Genomic DNA, 19,325 nt, shown 5'->3' with positions numbered 1-19,325 from the left:
GGGGGGAAGGAACCCGCGGCGGACATTTTCTTCTTTCTCAAATTACAAGGTCGCCGTTTCTGCATCGCATCGGAACACGCGTGTACGTGCCGACTAGAGTGTTCTAGACAACCGTATTCTAGCACACATTAGTGCCGACGTCTCAGCCACGTGGATAAAATGGCAGTGAACCCTTCTCCTCTATTTTCTAGTCACATGTTGAACTTGCACGCTGCGGCAGCAGCGCATAGGGAAGCAGCGGCGGAGGCACAGTCGGGCCAACGAAACTGCCACGCCCGCAAACGCGCGCTTCCCGATAATGGCCGAAAACGAAACTTCAGGGGGCGGCTAAAATAAGCTGGCGCCAGCACGGCGGCGGGGGCGCACGGAGATGTGCGCATGGAGTCGAAGGTGAGAGAGCTACGAGGGCGTTGAGAGGGAGGGCGAGGAGAGCCACCGAAGCGGCGGCGTTGACGCGGCCAAATCCGCTTCCCTGCCGCCCTCCTCCCTCACCTTCGACGGTCTCCGCGCGCACCCGTGTACCGGCGCCGCCCGCTCGCTCCCTGAAGCTTCGTTTTCTGTCGTTATCGGGAAGCGACCGTTAGCCGGTGTGGGAAGTTTCGTGGCCCGCGCTTGCTATGCGCTTGCGCGCCGCGATATTTCACGACTCGCACCGTTCGTGCATCGTGCTATGGTGCACGAATACTTCAAAAATACGTCCTTTTAATTCGAACAAATTTTCGGGCCCCTTCGAGTTCGAATTATCGAAATTCGACAGTAGTTTTAATTGTGTTTCGATGATACGAATTTCGGCTAATACGAATATTTTTCGTGACCCCGTGAGATTCGTATCATCGAGCTTTTACTGTATAAGTCGCATTGTTGTAAAAGACGCACTGACGAAAATTTTGGGAAAAACTATGTCTTATAAACCGGAAAATATGGTAGTTTATTTCAAAGTGAATGAAGCAGCTCAGAAGTTGCTTTTTACAACTTATGAATTTTTTTTATTAACAGCTGCAAGCTTAGCCATGTTTTCAGCAAGGCTAGAGCTAGCATCAATCAGAAACACCAGGCAAGCCTTAATGAGCTCCTGGTAATGCTCAAGCATTGGTTTTAGACACCCCACGCGCATTTCAATGGTCTGTTTTTCCTCGTAAAGCTGAAGCCTCTGCTCAGCAACTGGCTGATTCACAATTGGCGCCAACCGATTATTCAGACAAGCTCAATTATTCGGACTACTTCGAGGCACCTAGGATCCTGTAGGATCAGATCACTGGATCCTACTTCTTAATCCCAACTGGAATACCAGCCACCTGTGTTTGCTCTGTAATCCTTTGTATGTAAGGCTTTTCTGTCTCTCAATGTTATGCCTATCATTTCTCATCCCATCACTTGTTGTGCGCTCCTCACCTTCTCAAGCATTTCCCTTACTCATGCAATATTCAATGGTGAAGCAACACAAAACTTCAGCCTTTTCAAGTGAACCACATTCACCAGGAACTTCCGTGCCAATTCGCTGCACTCACCTAAACTTGTGTCCAGCAAAAGAGGACAGTCTTCGGCCTCTTTTTGCAAAGCCTCTGCCATGGCACTGAAGGCGTCAATCGAGCAATTAATGGCTTCTTGCTCGTCATTCGACGGATGAGCAAACTTTGCAAGCTGGATGCAGCCCAGGTCAGCATCATCCAAGTTTGTTACTATGACGGGAAACACCCCATCCTCAGGAAATTCCAAGGTCTTATAAGGACAGGGGATGAGATCAGTCACCTGGGACGAAAAATGTAAGAGAGAGGGAAAGCAAGCCTTCACAACACGTAGAAAGTGTCAGAAAAAAAAAAAAAAAACACATTAACAGCAGAAATCAAACCAGAAGGCTTTTGTGGCTGGATGTGGTACTGATTTCAGCATGCTTTTTGATTGTTAAGCTATGCTTGCCAAAAGCAACATGAACCCAATGACAAGTTCCATGAACACTGGCATAGTGGTGTCCATGATGTGATGGAACATAATTCTTGTGCAACATTAAACACAAAGACAATGTTAGTGAAAGTGGCTTATAATGCACACAGATACAGCAAATTATGCCTTCTATTAAATCACCTGAATACTACCACCTAAAAGAAAGAAAAAAATCTGTTAAGTGAGAATTACACTTTTGCAGTTTACCTTCAAGTTCTACCTTATTTTATGATGTGGACTTCATCCAGCAAACAAACAGCATCTGTATTAATGTGTCACTTCTTGAAATAAGGGCACATATTATGGTTAAAGCAGTTCATAATGATTCAATAAACGTGGGAAGCACTGCTTGCAAATACATCTTTCTTTATTTTGTTAATTAAAAAAATTATTCACTTAAATTAACAGCTATTTTCTGCCAAAAAAAAGAATAGGGCATTGTGCAAAAATTACAAGAATAGGATCAGACTTTCGTACAATAACTGCACTGCCATAATAAAAGTGATACATATTTTCAGCAGGCACAGAGACATTTTCGTCTTGCTTTTGTTTTACGGCCAGTTGGTGCAAATAAGTTCACAATACAGCATAACAATATGACATAAGCAGGACAGAACAGACTGAAACACTGGCTATATATATATCTGAAAAACCATTGTGCATTCGGTGGTTCGTTATGAGGAAGTTCTAAAGTCGAATTGGCCTGGTAATACATGGCATTTCTCTTTGCTTTATTCTATTTATTTATCACCACTCCTCAAGAGTACCAGTCCTGGTAACAACAGGCAAAGTGCTACGCGAACCACCGACAAAGAGCGAAAATGAAAAGAAGCGGAGAATAGAATCGTTACGTTATCACTGCCTTGTACTCCGGTATCACTACAATAACGTAATAAAGTCAGAAACCAATAGAATTATCTCATTTTGGCAGTACTCGCTCGCTGCAATCAGTAACCATAGCATTTCTAAGCAAGACATTGTTCACTTCCAGCACTAGTTTCCCCACCCCCCAATTCTATGGACACATGAAAAACTGAAATTAAATTCGGGGGTTTTATGTGCCAAAACCACTATCTGATTATGAGGCATGCCATACTGGAGGACTTCAGATTGATTTTGACCATCTCGGTTTCTTTAAATCAATGTGTGCGAGTGTTTTCGCATTTTGCTCCCATGAAAATGCGGCGAGAGACCACACGAAACAGCACTTGTGTTGTGCGGTCTCTATCCCATCACTGCATAATTTTGTGCTGAGATATCAACATGTCTGTGGGTAATGTTGTGCATGCATTGGCCTCTGAACTTTTTAACTGGATTCAACTAGGCTTGGGCCCACTACTAAGTGCACTTGCCTCATCGATTTCAGCTGGCAGCTCCTCTATGGTTTTGCAGGCCAAGCCAGCCTCCAGCATAAACTCATAGAGTGACACTCCATCAGGCAAGAAGAGATGCACTTTGGCACGCGACGTCTTGGTGGGCCTCGCCTGAAATGAGATGCATAACTCTGTGAAGGAAAGAAGTTTGTTGCAACAAAGGGGCTGAAGAAATGCCAAAGGTCAATGCTGAGCATGATTGACATCTGCACCACATTGTACATCACATTAAAAAAGCAATAAAAACAAATTCATGCACCAAGGCACCCCTTCGGAGCTTTTTAAATAGAGTATCTACTTCTCAGAGCAATGTACAGTTAAACCTGGATATAACGAAATCGACAAATTCCCCAAAAACTTCGTTATAAAGAGGATTTCGTTATATGCAGGTTTGGCACGAAAACTCGAAAAAGAAACGCTTACCGTATGTACTATCGCTCAAGATTTACTCCCAATACACTAAAGTTGCGATGAAGAAAGAAGTCAATTGTGACAGCAAATTAGCAGACAGCTATATGACGTAAGGATAGTACAGTAAAACCTCGTTAATACGTACCCGCTTAATGCATAATTGCAGTTTAAACGTAGTCGCAAAGATTCCCCCACCCAGCCCCCATTGAACCCCATGTATTGGCTGACCGCTTAAGCCGTAGTCGCTCATTGCACACCAAACGGTTAGTGCATACTATTTTTTTTTTATTCTACACGCACAGGCACATATCTCATGGGCGCAGACGTTCGATTCTTGAGTTGCGAAGCCCGCACGACAGTCGCCAGTGATAGTGAACTTACAACATGGCCACCATGACGTATTTCCTGCTCGTACAGCTGTTGCCGATTGCCGCGCACAAAAGCATGGCCTTCGAGATAAGTTCCCGGTAATGCGGAGAAGCTGCCGGTAGGGGGTGCGAATTCACTGTCGCCGTCAGAGCAGTAACCGCGCAGAAGCACATTTTATTGCGAAGCGCAATTGTGCCATCACCGTGGACGTCGCTTTGAGGTTCCGTGTGGAGTCTAAACACGGCAAAATCATCGCTGTGCGCCGTACGGTGTGTGTGCGAGTGAAAGCTTGCGGGGGTCAGCCGAATCTCGCGCGTGCGAGAGAGAGAGGGAGGGAGGGGGAGAGAGAGAGAGAGAGAGAGAGACCGAGGGGGGGGGGGGGGGCGCTTCCGCACTAGGTACGGCGGGGGAGGTGAGAAAGGGAGGCGTTTACTTCGGCAGTGGTCGCCATATCTTGAAAGCGATCTGGGATGTGGAAAAGTGTGTGCCCGCGCAGGCTTTAAAGCGAACTGCAGACAAGGTCAATATCTTGCGTTTCTTCGTTGAAGCACTCATCCTTGGAATGTCACACCAGGTACTGGATGCGTGGACGCATGTTGTTTCGCACAAGCGCGAGGCGTCGGAAACGAAGAGCGAGCGACACGATGGCGTCGTATAGTGTTACCTAGTGTCATGTTAGTGAAGTGAAGCACAGAGACTTACCCAGTAACGAAAGATTGGCGCTGCCAGTGCGTTGAAAGAAAAAACAAAAAGGCTTTTTTTCCCTTCAGCAACATCAACAGGAAAAGGAGAGTGCCGGCTTGGCGGGCTAGGACAGCTGCAGCAAGCGGGGGGATCAGGTTTGAATGAAGGGAGAGGGAAAGGTCACGCCCGCGGCGGCAAGATCGCCCGGTCGAGGGGTGCAGGCCCGCCTTGCGCACACTCGCACACATGTGATCGCTCTCGCCTCGCAGTCGCCGTGAATTCAAGCGCGCCAAGTGCGCCGCCGCCGCTTCACATTCCGTCGCGGCGGAGAAGCTGCTTCCGGTTGCTGCTCGCGAAAAAAATGACAAAATTTGGGGCGAAATCTCTAGATTGTTGGCGGGAAGAATTCGTTATTTCGAGGGGGTCTCCCGCTGCCACTTCGTTACATAGAGGTCTCAAATACATGTGCTTCTATGGAGTAACAGCGGGGAATAGAAAAACTTCGTTATATCCAGGAATTCGTTATATGGAGGTTCGTTATAAGCATGTTTAACTGTAATATATAACACAACGGCAAGCGGCCGTAAGTTGTGCTCTGATCACCATTCATATGGAGGAGACTATACCAGACGGGTGAAGTCCAGTTGGCTGATACAATGGTAGAATAGGCACGGCCCATACGAAGATACGAGAAAAGTGCAAATGCACTGACAGCTTACTGTCTTACTGGGTTGAATGTAGTCCTCTTCCGGCACTACCTTCACTCTGCTGATGGTTGCATAAGTGATTGTCCTGCATTCAGACCACAATACCTTTGAGGCCAATTAAAACATCCTAATAAAGTCTCATGCAGAAATACACTTGAACCTCACTATAATGAAGTTGAAGGGGGAGCCTACTTCGTTACACCCATTATTGCCCTTTATTGCAGTATATTCCCAATGAGGTGCCCGATTGTAAACACAGAAAAAAGAAAACTACATTGCAGCTCGCGGTACTGCTAAATGGCCACGTGTGCGATGAAATTGTAATAAAACAAAAGAATTTTAGTCATGTGCAAGACACGACTTATTAGAACCTGACGCGACAGCCTTTACGATAGCTGCCTTCGGTTCCAATGCGATGGTCTTTCACTTCCGCTTTCCACTTGGCTCGTTGTGAAACCGGAGAAACGGCGACGCAGTCATAAACAGCTTGCAATCTGCAATGCATCCGCCGTGGTCGAGCAGCACGGGGCACACAAACAGCTCTCTGCTGTGTGATCGAGGCCAGTGAACTTCCGTCTTCTATTCGGTACCACAAATCTCTTACTGGGTTGTTGCTTGCCACCATTCACAGATATCGCCACCAACCCTAATGAGCATCTTCACCGATCAGTTTCACAGTGCATGGGGTGTGGTGCCATTAAACGAGTACTGCACGCTTCTTATAAGCGATAAGCCAAGCGCGCCGCCGTACTGTTCCCTGCTGCAGATGGTGCAAAGTGAGTGTCATGTTTCACTTTGGCGGCATTGTAGGCATCGTGTTCAGGCGGCGCCCACCAGCTTGATTTCGTTTCGGTGTTACTGTCGCTGTCATAAAACACTACACAATAGGAAAATGACAATGTGCACCTCGAGTCGCTCGGACCCCACCACCTTGATGCACATCGATGTCTTGTGCCGCAACGACTCACCGAGTGAGCAAGTTGAAATGCGCCACTCGAAGAAGCTGCAAATATAACAATGCGCAACGCTTCGCATTACGTACGTGTGAACTACAGTTTAGTCCCTGAAATTTTGTAGCGACTTTTGATTGTACGTTTTCCCCGTTTAAACAAATTTTTTTCCAGAACGTTTGATCAAGGTTTTACTGTATTCCATCAAAACAGTACTTCGTTGATTTCGCTGTATTAGGTTGACAGAAGAAAAAAGGCGCAGTTTCGCCCGAAAGGCAAAGCATCAATTGCGACAAACTAGTGGACAGCGATACAAAGTAACGATAGTAGTTTTATCGGCCATATAAACTTGTAAACATAGGCATAGTAAATAAATACACAAGCATGGTGTCACGCACACACAAGGAAACATGAATGCAGCTCATTCGATGACCGCGGAAACTCACTGTCAAAACGCTGTAGTGAGTAAGCGCAGCAGCGGCAGCGAGCAAATTGACCTCCGTCCCGCCGCTCGCATCAACATGAACTATGCCGGGAAAATACTGTACAGGGAGAAAGGAGTCTGCCCCTGCCTCAGATGGCTTTTAAGATACAGCCGCCCGGGCGGAAGCGCGCAGCGTAGTATGTGGCCTCCCCCCTCCTTACCCTCCCTCCGAAGCCTTGCAGCTCGGCGGTCGCGCGCGGTCGCTCAGGCAACGCTGAGTAAACACCCCCTCCCCTCCTCCTTCCCGTCCCCTTTCCCTGCCCTCCTTCTGGAGCATTGCGCGTAACTGGAAGACGGCGCGCTTCCTTCTCGTTCCGCTCTCTTGCGTGCACAAGACGTGATCGCAGGCTCACCCTCGCATGCTTTCACTCGCAATTTTATCGCCCTCGGACTTAACACGGAACCTCACGGCGACGACGGCGGCAGAAATGCGCTTGGAGTGTCCATATAATTGCTATCGCTATAAAATGAAACTCAATGTTCCACTTTCCCATTTTTGTGCCATAAACCCAACACCGGCCTATCAGCTTGAAGTCACAAATTTCCAAATACTTTTCCTTATTTGGGCCATTGTTGCTTAGTAAAGCTTCTTGAAACATGCAATGTTTAGTCTTAGGCTCCCTTAGAATACAATGTAGTGCACCTTTACCAATAAAAAATTAACTAGGTCTGAGAAGACGCTGTCAAAATCCGTGCTGTCATGACGAGCTGGTGCAGGAACTTCAAGACGGCGTTGCCACTAGTTTTTTGTTCTTGCACCCTTTTCCACCTTACCATGCCTCTTTTCACGGAAAGAGTTACCTTTTTTTGTGTTGTAAAGGGGTAATTTAATAATATTGCTTAAATAGTTTGTCTCTTCAGTGCCATTCAAATCCGGTCTTCAGTGTCATGACAACAGCTTCTACAAAATAAAGCTGATGGAAAAGAGATGGGGCCACACCTTCACAACCATAGAACAGTTTTGTTCCACCACCATGTAGTGCAGAGTGTCCAGAACTTTGAGCGGCCAGCTTCCCGTGCTTGAAAACTGCAAAAAGAGTGGCAAACTAGTCAGACTCACAAGTGCACTCCTCCAAACATTGCTCTTTCTATTTAACAAGTCTATGAAAAAAACAATGTGTTTTATGCCAACTTTGACGTCAAAAGCCACACTATTGTAGCTAATTTTTCCAATGGGCTAATTCTTATGACACCAAAGCAGCATATATTTCTGCAACAGCCATACAATTCTGAGGGCATTGCTAAATCAGAGAGAACTAATCGCATGGTTCCTCTTCACTGTTCATAGGTTATCAACTGGGTAACCTTTCTATAATGTCTATATATTTCTATATGTCTTGATTCTGACAAGTTCCTTTCACTGCCATACCGTTTACTCATCCCTCCTTCTCCAACTTTCTGCCTTTAAGATAACACCCAATATTGCCTTCTTAGGCTACCCTTGTTGCTTTTGACGTTGCTACCTTCTTGCCTAATGTGGTTCTTACTATGCTTCCAAACACTCAGTCTCCTTTTTCAAGGACCTGTAGCATTTGTCAACAACGCTGAATGTCCCTTGGATGTGGTTGTTCCTTACATATACCTTGACACATCAAGCCCATTTCGGCATCTTCATTTCAAATACTAGGGTTGTTCAGTAAAGACTGAGTAACTTTGAAACCTTGATTCCTGAAAAATTATTCATTAGTACTTTTGTCCCCTTCTGTATGGTCCCCAGTAAGCAAAATGCACACGTCCCACTATTTCTACCAAGCCTAGATAACTTAAGTGAAGCCATCTTTTACCAGCTTTTAAAAATCGCCTCCAATGTCTTAACTATGCCTTGTTTCATGTCAAAGCAATGTCCTTTTTTTACCATTCTCCGAAGCATCACAACAGTCCCCTTACCTGTCCTACAGTCCAGATACGGCTTTTCCCCAACCTCTTCATGTACCTCGAGGTAAAAAAGGACACTGGTTTGACGTGAAACAAGGCGTAGTTGCGACACTGGAGGCAATTTTTAAGAAAGTGGTGAAAGATGGCTTCACTCATGTTATTTAGGTTTCTTATGAATTGTGGGACGCATGCATTTCACTTACTGGGGAGCATAACAGAAAAAAATTAAATTAAATTAAATTATGGGGTTTTACATGCCAAAACCAGTTTTGATTATGAGGCACGCCGTAGTGGGGGACTCCGGAAATTTGGACCACCTGGGGTTCTTTAACGTGCACCTAAATCTAAGTACACGGGTGTTTTCGCATTTTGCCCCCATCGAAATGCAGCCGCCGTGGCCGGGATTCGATCCCGCTACCTCGTGCTCAGCAGCCCAACACCATAGCCACTGAGCAACCACGGCGGGTAGCATAACAGAAAGGAACAGAAGTGTAGAATATTTCTTTATTTAGAAATAAAGATTTCAGAGCATCAGTCTCAGTCTTTATTGAACAACCCTCGTACTTGGAACCTATGATTACAAAATTTTCTCCAGGAAGCGCCACTGCTCATATTACCGTCTTGGACAAAAAATTATAAAAAAAGCTTGCAACTCACAGGCTTCAAGCCATAGAACTCCACCTCCAGACACAGTATAGGCACATCCTCAAACATCAAGTCAGTGAAGATGCCGTCAGGGCTCACATATTCAGATGTGCCGTAGTCAACGAATCGGACCTAAAAATAAAGATGCGAGACAACCAACGAGAGATTTTTATACTGATGAGACACAACAGGACAAATTTTGACGCCTACTATAGCGATAAGCCACAGAGTATACCAAAGTTTTCCAAGTTTTACATAATTCGTGAAGCAAGGGCTTATGATGTCATGTAACATTTCCTCACGGCTTTCTGCCCAACCACTAAAACAATAATAAATAACACAATACAGCACATTTCTGCATGGTCCCTTGAAATGATGTCAGTGAAAACCTCTAATGCAGTACCAGTGCTACCACAAAGTGGTGATTTTTAGCACCAGAAGCAAGTTGTCAAGTGTCAATCTATGCTGTAACCTAAAATGACTAAAATGAAGCAATGGCGATCGCATGCCATCATAAGCACAATTAGGACAGCCATGAGAGTTCACAGAATCATTTCAGCAAAGCGATTAAATGTGTTGACCACCTCAATCCTCAGTTGCTCTAAGATCTTTATTTGCAATGTTTTATAGCATAGCTATGCATAATATCAATCTTCGAATGTGAAAGCCACCATCAGTGGATTTGTTTGAATGGGTCAATGGGGCACATTCAGCGGCTAATCGGTGAGACAGAAGACAAAACAGCATGGTTGCTCATAATTGGCTAAGCACATTTTCGATTATGAAAAAGACAGATAAAGATTCTTCTAGACAAAGGAGGAACATCTATTTATCTAGATAAATAGATCTGATAAGATAGATTAAAGTATCAGCAGACCACCAAAAGAGTTACAGAAAAGCTTTTACTTCTTCCATATGAAACTCTCCACCATAACGCTCAACTAACAGTCTTTTGTTATAGTTGGTTCACTACCGAACGAGCACCTCGCAGACCACTACAAGAAAAAAAGATCAGCCTCACAGCATATTTAAGAATCCCTAAAGGCTAGAAAAATTCATAAATCTGGGAGCAAAAGAGGAAGAGCTGATTGAGCTGCAAGACATCAAGGGAGTGGGGGGAACCAATGATGTAACCTACCCCTCCCTGAGCAGGAATTGCAAAAACGTGCTTGAAGTGCTGCTACTCTGTATCTAATGAACCTTCCACAATGCAGTTCTAAGGTGAATCCAGGTTTACCAAAAGTGACCATTCATTTAAGGCAGGTTTTATTTACCCCTTATACTATTTAGAGTTCCCGAACAGCTTGTTTCTTTTTTTTTTTTTTTAAACAAGGAGTTCACATCAACCATATATCCTATATGTACTTATTAAAATTATACGAATGAAATTTCAGTGGTGACTAACAGACCTCGATGCCTTTTTCTCCAGAGTTCAAGATGACCGCCCGGTAGTACATCTTGTCCAGGGAGAAACGTGCAATGCAGGCCTGCCCAATGCGCAAGGTGCGATGTTGGGGCTTCGATCGATCGCAGTACGCCTTGTTCATCGTCTCTTTCATTACCTTGTAGCGCTCTAGCTCCTCTGAAGACAAAAAAGATGTGTGTAGGCATTCAGTGGGAGTGGAAAAAAATAATAAAGTGCCCAAAGTGCCCCCCTTTTTCACACCTCAAGAAATTGGCTGAAATTGGCTAATGAATGACGAGTACAAAAAGAGACAATCAACATGTGCATGCAATAGTAGGCTGCAATGTAGCATGCATAAGAATTTTAAGGTGCTGGTATTAAATGCGAACTATGGCAATACTAAATGGCTGATGTGGAAGTCCAAATCCCTTTGACTCCTCACTAGGCTTGTGCAAATATAAATTATTTAGTTCAATGTGAATAGTAATCTCCTTCATCAGCCTATTTTTAAGTCCACTACAGGGCAAAGGCCCCTCCATCTCCCCCGTCTTGCGCTCGCCGATTCCGAGTTATGCTTGCAAATTTCCCAATTTCCATAGCTCACCCAATTCTCTGCCATGCTCGACTGAGTTTCGCTTCCCTTGGCAACCATTCTGTAATTCTAATAGACCAGTCACCAGCCCTACGCATTACATGGCCTGCCCAGCTCTATTTTTTCCTATTAATGTCAACAAGGATATCAGCTACCCCCGTTTACTCTCTAATCTAGACTTCCACATCACCTTAGCTGTTAGGCATAACCAGTGCGAACCAATTTCGGTGACCAAAGTTATGGTTTGTTGCCAAGTTGACAATCTAGCATTTCTGTCTCTTAACATTATACCTAGCGATTTTTTGTTCCATCACTCATTGCACAGTCCTAAAATTTTCAAGCTTCTTTGTTAAAACAAATGATTTAAATATTTGCGAGACTTTCACAAAAATCTTTCACACAGCAAGAAGTAGACAAATATATGAAAAAAAAAACCAAGGCATCATTTACTTGCACAGGTAGAAACAATTTCATTTTTGAAGCAGTTTACTTTCAAAGGGCCAAGTTATTCAGACCTTTTTTTGCAAAAAACTGCAAGAATGCATGCTGGCCAGAAGCACATTTTCATCACGGCCACATTGCCTTAACTGTTAGGCATAACCAGTGTGAACCAGTTTCGGTGACCAAAGCTATGGTTTGTTGCCAAGTAGACACAGGTCTATTTGCAGTGGCCGTACGGCTCTAATACGGTTACTCGCCGAAACCAAAACTAAAGATTGTGCACTAAAAAAAAAAGTACAACTGTACGCTCCAAATAATGAGAAAATTCCGAATAGCATACTATTCGACTACATATTTCACACAAGCCTACGTTTTATGCGTGGAATCAACAAGTTTGCAATGGAACCTAAAATAAGGCCCATAAGAAAGGACAGGCAAAGTGCAATGCTCATCCATTTTCATTGGCTATGTTTTGGGCCCACTGTTACAGATACCAATTCGCTCTAATCTTTTTTTTCTCTCTCTTTTAATTTACTTCCTGACTATTCATTTCCTACTAAAATTCCATGCAATTATTTTGCAGGCAGGTTGCATACGCATAAGATATGGTGTTTCTGAACAAACCTTTTCATTTAGTAATGCTAGCACATGTTGCATAGCTGTTTTGTAACACTCAAGGAGCTGAGGAATACAGGGCTCAATCACTAAACTCCCGCGCTCAGTGGCTTCAGAACTTCTAGTATATAGATGACCCTTGCAAAGCTATTAGCGGTGATGCAGCCAAGACCCAAACACCACTTAATTTGAACTCTTAATCCTTGCACTGCTTTCAGAAGTTTCCAAGCATCGCAAACAGCTAACTCCTCTGAACTAAAACGGTTCATGAACCCCTTGAATGCCATCAGAAACTTCAAAAAAAAAAAAAAAAACGATTAAAAGAGGATGTCCTAAAAAAAAAAAAAAGAGCTGCATTAATATTGTCATTTCTTATAAAAACGAATGCCAGGGATGCCTATCGCACTTTTAATGCTCTAGTTAAAAAAAACAGCAACAGACATTGTGCACTACAGTTGAACCCACTTATAACAATATCCAAATGCCACGACAATCACATTGTTATAACCAGTAATTGTGGAAACCAGGTTGCACAAAAAAAAAAATTAAGCGGGGACAAACATCCGAACGTTTTAATTAGACAGAAATATGTACAGCCGAACCCACTCGTAGCTTTACCTGTTTTAACAACACTCGGATGTAACAATGAGCGGCTGCAGCTCATGTATTGTTTTTTTGAAGTTTTAACTTTGCGTTCTTCCTTTCGGTGCACACACCCAGTAGCTATATTTAATCGTTATAGCCAATAATGCAGCAAGGGAGCATTGTACTAAGCTGTTTATTTCACATTAGAAGACATACAAAAGTTGACGGCACATCAGCTGCTGGCTGTTATATCCAATAAATTGTTAAAACTGGTATCGTTATAAGTGGGTCCGACTGTACTTATGTGTCAAAATGACAAGGTAGTGTAACCTTAGTCATGAAAACTCGTCATTGGCAGTTAGTGGTTAAATTGTGCACTTAACCTTAGCGAACTAGATGGAGGTCATGGAACAGCTTTTCACATACCCTTCTCAATTATCTGAACGTAGATCACAGCATCTTCATCAATGTGTGACGGCATCACCATCAGCTGCTTCTCCTTGGGGAAGGGTCGAGGACGCCATTTGAATAGCGGCTGATCGTCCTGGATCACAAGAAAATCGGTGTTATCCAGAATGTCATCACTCAAGCACTCTGAAGATGACGAATTTGTTATGCTTCCATCTTCTACTGCATCCTTGTATTCGTTTTTCTCAGAGTGAGCAGCCTCATCTGCTGCGCCGTCCAACTGTGCTGCAACTGCCTCGGTACCATTTGATGCGGGAGAACCAACAGCCACATTGTTACAGCCCTTTGAAATTACTGCATCGTCCTGTTCAGTATCGCTCTCTTCAACTTTTGAGGCTGGTTTAGTGCATTCCTCTTCAACATTTGTAGATGCTGTCGGAGAAGCCTCTTCAACTTCTGTGCTCTCTTCTACTTTTGAGGCTGGTTTAGTGCATTCCTCTTCAACATTTGTAGATGCTGTCAGAGAAACCTCTTCAACTTCTGTAGAGGGCACAGTGGAAACCTCTTTGCCACTCACAGATGGTGCAGCAGAAACAACTTCCTCAGGATGCGAGACCTTATCAGGTGCACTGTCTGCTCTTGCTGGCCCTGGCTCCTCACTTTGTGAAGATGCGGAATTTTCTGTAACATTCTTGGACACCACAGGCTCTTTGAGTGCATCTGGACTGCCGTCACCAGTGGTCTTCACCTCGCGTGAAGGAGTGATCTCTGCATCGCTAACTATCTTCACTTTGCTCGAAGAAGCAGTCTCTCTATCACCCATGGCATCCACTTTGCTCGAAGGAGCAGCCTCTCTGTCACTAGCGGTCTGCACTTTGCTGCTCGAAGGAGCAGCTTCTCTGTCCCCAGTGGTCTTCACTATACTCGAACGAGTGGCCTCTGCCGATTCTGCAGCCGACTCTGTCTTTGAGCTACTCTTTTTGGAAATGAAGCCGTAGCCCATTTCCTTCAATGCCTCCCTCACACTTCTGTACTCTTTGCGCATTGGCTCCAAGGCACCAGCCTCAATCACTTCCTCCACCATGACATCAACTGGAAGAGAGTCATCCAGCTCCTCCCCAAGCTGAACCATGAAGGTCTTGTTCCCCCTGGACAGCTGCTCAGCAAAGCACTCCTCCGCAGTCTTGGACCAGCTCTTGCTGCCTCCCGCGGGAATCATGTTGGCCAGATGACACACTCGGGCAAACGGTGGTGGCTGAGCCAGAGCCGCTGGCAACACGACGACTTCGGCCTTCGGCATAACAACCTGCATGCCACTGTCGACAAAAAACACGTGGAGTTCCTCCTCTTCCACTTCCACAACCTTGGCTCGCATCCAATGATAGCTGGAGCCCATAGCTGCACACCACTGCCCAACCTCCCAATCATCCTTGGTTTCTCTGCCACCATCGCAAGCACTTTGCAGACGAGAGGAAAGAGCCTTGAAACTCTTTCTCTCCTCCAGAAGCCGCACATAGAAATGGGCAGGGGACTTTGGGTAAGTCACATGAACTGGCACATAGTCCTCCTTCGGACGTTCATCCGCGTCAGGTTCCTTGGGAGGCTCAGCCATGTGCATTTGCAGAGCAGCCATCAGAGCTGTGGCGGGTCTCCGGCTTGGGGCACGGATCTCGCGATGCAGCTCGGGACGCAGCTCGGGACGCATCTCAGCACGCAGCTGAGGTGCGTGTTGTTGAAGTCGATGTACCAGGTCAACGGGTGGTGGTGCGAGACCTGGCATGGTGGCGGCCAGCCGCTTCTGCCGCCTGCTTTCTACTTTGGATTCCTCGTAAGCCTGAACAATGGAGTGCTTTGGACGGACGATCATATGTGCTTTAAGGGTAGGCACGTCTTCCACGAGAGATCTGCAAAGAGGAAGGGCATCAGACACTGCTGGCTATCATCAGCATGTCAGCCTTTGCTGTCAATAACAGCACAAAAAAAGTGAGAACACCAATGAGGAGGGCAAAACACACAGCATCGACATATGCAGCTCTGTGTTCTCGTTTCATCGCACTGTCCTTGCCTGTTACCTCTTGCAAACTTGCCTATGTACAGTCGAACCCGAATATATCGAATCTGAAGGGGATCACAAAAAAGTTTGATATATAGGTAATTCGATATATAAAATGAAAATTTATAAAGAAATATTCAAGGGGATTTTACAGCTGTACCATATACACAATAATTTGTTACGTGTCAGTTCAATATATCCGGGTTCCACTGTATTCATTTGAATATGAAAGACTCCTTATATATTTTTTTATTTAACGCAGAATAATACCAAAAGGGAGAAAAGTAAGCTGAATTTGTGATTCGAAGTTTATTCCCAACTAAAGGTCAGTATTTGAGAGTACTGCTGCAGAGAGAGAGAGATTAGTCGCAGAAAAGCACAAACGTCGCTAGTTTGGTAGAGGTTTTTGAACGGTGTATAGAGTGAAAGCCAGTATCAGCTGACACAAGTGCTCAATATCACATGACAATACGAAAGAGTATCACAAGTGCCATTGCACCTGAATATCTGCAAATCACCCTAAGAAAGGTCTGTTCTGGGTCAATGACATGGTAGGACTGTAGGTTGGTGGGGTCACTTGGGCTACAAGTACTAGAGGGGCCTCGGATGTCTTGCTTAATCAGGAGTGTGCGAATACTTGAATATCTAAGGTTAGATTTTTCTAATATTCGATATACGTGTAGAGAACAGCTTAGTACAATGCCGCGTGTGCCACGGAGCCCCTCATGCTCAATGCCGCCCAAGCTACAGTCGAATCTCAATAATTCGAACTCGAAGGGGCCCGAAAATTTGTTCGAATTAAAAGAAGTTCGAATTAACGAAGGACGTATTTTTGACGTATTCGTGCACCATAGCAAGATGAACGAACGGTGCGAGTCGTGAAATTTCGCAGCGCGCAAGCGCATAGCGTGTTTCGCTTGCGCCGGCCAACGCTCGGTTCCCGATAACGGCAGAAAACGAAACTTCAGGGAGCGGACGGCGCCGACATGGCGACGGGCGCGCGCGTGGAGACTGTCGAAGATGCGGGAGGAGGGCGGCAGGAAAGCGGATTTGCGCTTTGGTGGCTTCCCTCGCCCTCTTTCTCAACTTCCTCGCAGCTCCCTCACCTTCGACTGCCTCTGTGCGCGCCCACTGGCACCGCCGGTAGCAGCCGGTTCAGCGCAGATTAGCCTCCTTGAAGTTTCGTTTTCTGCCGTTATCGGGAAGCGAGCGTTTGCCGGCGTGGATGCCGACGCCGCCGGTCCAGCCGGCCCGGCGCCAGCTTGTACGGCCACGCTAGTGGCAAAAAACGCGCGCGTCATGCCGCGCCTTGCCGCGAGGCCACCGTGGCACGCGGGATAAGATCTCCCGCGCTCTCAGAACGCGCGAGCAACACCGCGAGCGCTCGTTGTTTCATGCGAGAGACGACAATAATTTCTTTCTCTATGCGACGATCGTCGATTGAAAACCCGGCGCGGACCGGCGGCGGTCCAGTTGTGATGGCTCCGTGGACGTCACCCTCGTCGCTCCTTGATTGGTTCTTCATCTCGCGGCACGCGGCACTTGCCGCAGAAATGGGTCTCGAACCCATCTCGCGCGGCGCGCCGCAAAACCTCCGATTCCTGCCGCTTTTGCCACCCGTGGCATGGCGCGTTACTGCGCGTTTCTGCCACTAGCGTGGCCGTGCCCTTAGGCCTCTCCCTGAAGTTTTGTTTTCTGCTGTTATCGGGAAGCGAGCATTTGCCGGCGTGGGCAGTTCGTTGGCCGGACTGGGCCTCCGCCGCTGCATGAAGGGGTCTCTCCTAAGCTTTTGCTCTATGGCGGTGTCGGAGCATTGTGGGTCCGCAGTATGTTCGAAGTAACCGTCGCAGATACTTTCGCGTTCGAATTACCGAGCGTTTTCGCCCATTGAAATACACATAACTTTGACGGGACCAGAGCGTCAGTTCGAATAAACCGGCAGTTCGAATTAAGCGTGTTTGAATTAACGAGATTCGACTGTAGTTTTATTTTGTTTTCATAGCAAAAGGAGTACGGAGCGCGCCGCGAATGGGCAGCCCCGGCTTAGCACAGTAACTGACTGTCACTGCAAGTGCTCTCCGACGTCGGCCTGATGCTGGAATCACACACACCGTGCCCGAACGCCGCAATTCGCAGAACGGTGTCGCATCTGCCGGGGCCAGCTCTATCGGTGCTAAGTTCGTCCGGGTCGACAGGACCAATCAAAATGATAACACAACCCCAGACAGAGGGAACGGTAATAATAGCAGCGCATATATTGTAAAGTGAAAAAGCTTGTACAGTAAAACCTCGTTAATTCCCCTCTCAAGGGAGTAAAATAAAATATCCGAATTATCCGAATGTCGAATTATCGAGCGTACCAGAAAAATAATAAACAAATGCTTACTACGTCAACACGCTTTAATTTGCTGAATGAATGAGCAACTCTTGTTTCTATTTTGCACAAAAGCAGTGCGGAAGCTGCAATTCTCGTCATCTCGTGACTGACTGGCTCTTGCAGGCGCAAGCCTTCATCTAAGACACGCTTTTCAGTATCATGCGCACATCCCGATTATTTTTTTGCCAGTGAGCTGGTTGCCAACAGATCACCCGTTCATCGTGATGTAGCTGGTGCTCTTCATCCTCGACAGCTTTGCACCGAGTCGAAATGAAGCAACTGTTCGCCACAGCCACTGCTGACGAAACCGTGGCCGGTATCGACGCGATTATTGTCGGCAGTTTTCTCGGCGGCAGCGTCTGTTTTGAGCGCGTCACTCTTATTACACGGTGCTTCGGTGGTGCGTGGCACCGGAATCTATGGCAAATAGCAACAGTGCGGGCCGAGAGCCAACAGCGACGTCTTCGTGGATAGCTCATATGGTCACAACTTATGAACTGATAAGTTAATGGGCGGAATGTTTAATTTCGGGACTTTCACTATGACGACTTTTCAGAATAACGAACCATTTACCGCGATCCCCTGAAGTTCGTTATATCGATTTTACTGTACAACTAAGAATCTTATCAGTATTCAGCACAACAGAACGTCACTAATTCATTAGCTTCAGAGGAACAAAAGCAACTAATTCTATTCAACAGAAATTCCCTTGACTAAGAAACATATTTTCCAGACCTGGAACATACCAGAACTGAGCTGTAATCAGTGGTGGCGGCCTACTATTTTGGTGTTCCCTTTAATAAGAGTCGACCGTATCATATACCTTGATTTCTATGTACATAAGTTACTGATAACTTGCTACATTCGTGTTATGCAATGCTAGGAGACTCCCGCGCATGTGCAGCACCGTATTTTTTTGCAAGCATTAAATTTTGTGAAAGATTTTCTTATCTTCGATATTCGCTTCAATATTCGCCTTCCCTTTCTTGATTCGATTCGAAATCTACTTTTCGGTATTCGAACACCCCTAGTGTTAACCTTTTAAGTGCAAAAAAGAAAAGAAAAAAATATGTCGAAAGTCATTGTGCATTATTTTCCTGTAAAAATGACAAGAAACTGAACTGAACACTGGTGAAAAAATTGCTACAAATTCACGAGCGAACTCATCATCGGCAGTTAAGGGGTTAACAAGCAGACTGCTAACGCTGAATCAACAGTGTACCATAGCATGTGCATGCACACACACGTGTTTGTGTGAGTGTGTGTGTAGTATGTAGCGTGGCGAAAGCTACGACACCCTACAAGAACCTGCCTTTACATCTGCTGGACCTGGCAAAGTTATTTTACGCATAAAGCCATACAGACCTTGTTGCATCAGGCTTCAATATAAGAATCCAGAATCCAACAAAA

At 45.6% G+C, this 19,325-nt stretch overlaps 1 protein-coding gene across 3 annotated transcripts in view; it reads right to left on the bottom strand.

The window, feature by feature from the left end:
- The window catches only part of LOC119461435 (RING finger protein 17), a 110,967-nt gene that overhangs the window by 5,643 nt on the left and 85,999 nt on the right, over positions 1-19,325 (bottom strand). The window contains exons 26-32 of one of the 3 annotated variants that reach the window (XM_049672641.1): positions 14,015-15,389; positions 13,504-13,930; positions 10,849-11,021; positions 9,452-9,571; positions 7,860-7,946; positions 3,294-3,425; positions 1,509-1,749 (exon numbers count right to left, since the gene is read on the bottom strand). In XM_049672641.1, coding sequence (XP_049528598.1) covers positions 1,509-1,749; positions 3,294-3,425; positions 7,860-7,946; positions 9,452-9,571; positions 10,849-11,021; positions 13,504-13,930; positions 14,015-15,389 — 2,555 coding nt within the window. Of the gene's footprint in view, positions 1-1,508; positions 1,750-3,293; positions 3,426-7,859; positions 7,947-9,451; positions 9,572-10,848; positions 11,022-13,503; positions 15,390-19,325 lie in introns of all 3 variants that reach the window. The other 2 variants (XM_049672640.1, XM_049672642.1) reach the window with 2 other exon arrangements.

Source organism: Dermacentor silvarum, chromosome 8, assembly GCF_013339745.2.
Source record: "Dermacentor silvarum isolate Dsil-2018 chromosome 8, BIME_Dsil_1.4, whole genome shotgun sequence".
NCBI lineage: Eukaryota > Metazoa > Arthropoda > Arachnida > Ixodida > Ixodidae > Dermacentor > Dermacentor silvarum.
The sequence above is the reverse complement of the archived record's forward strand: the minus strand, read 5'-3'. Positions and strand labels throughout refer to the sequence as shown.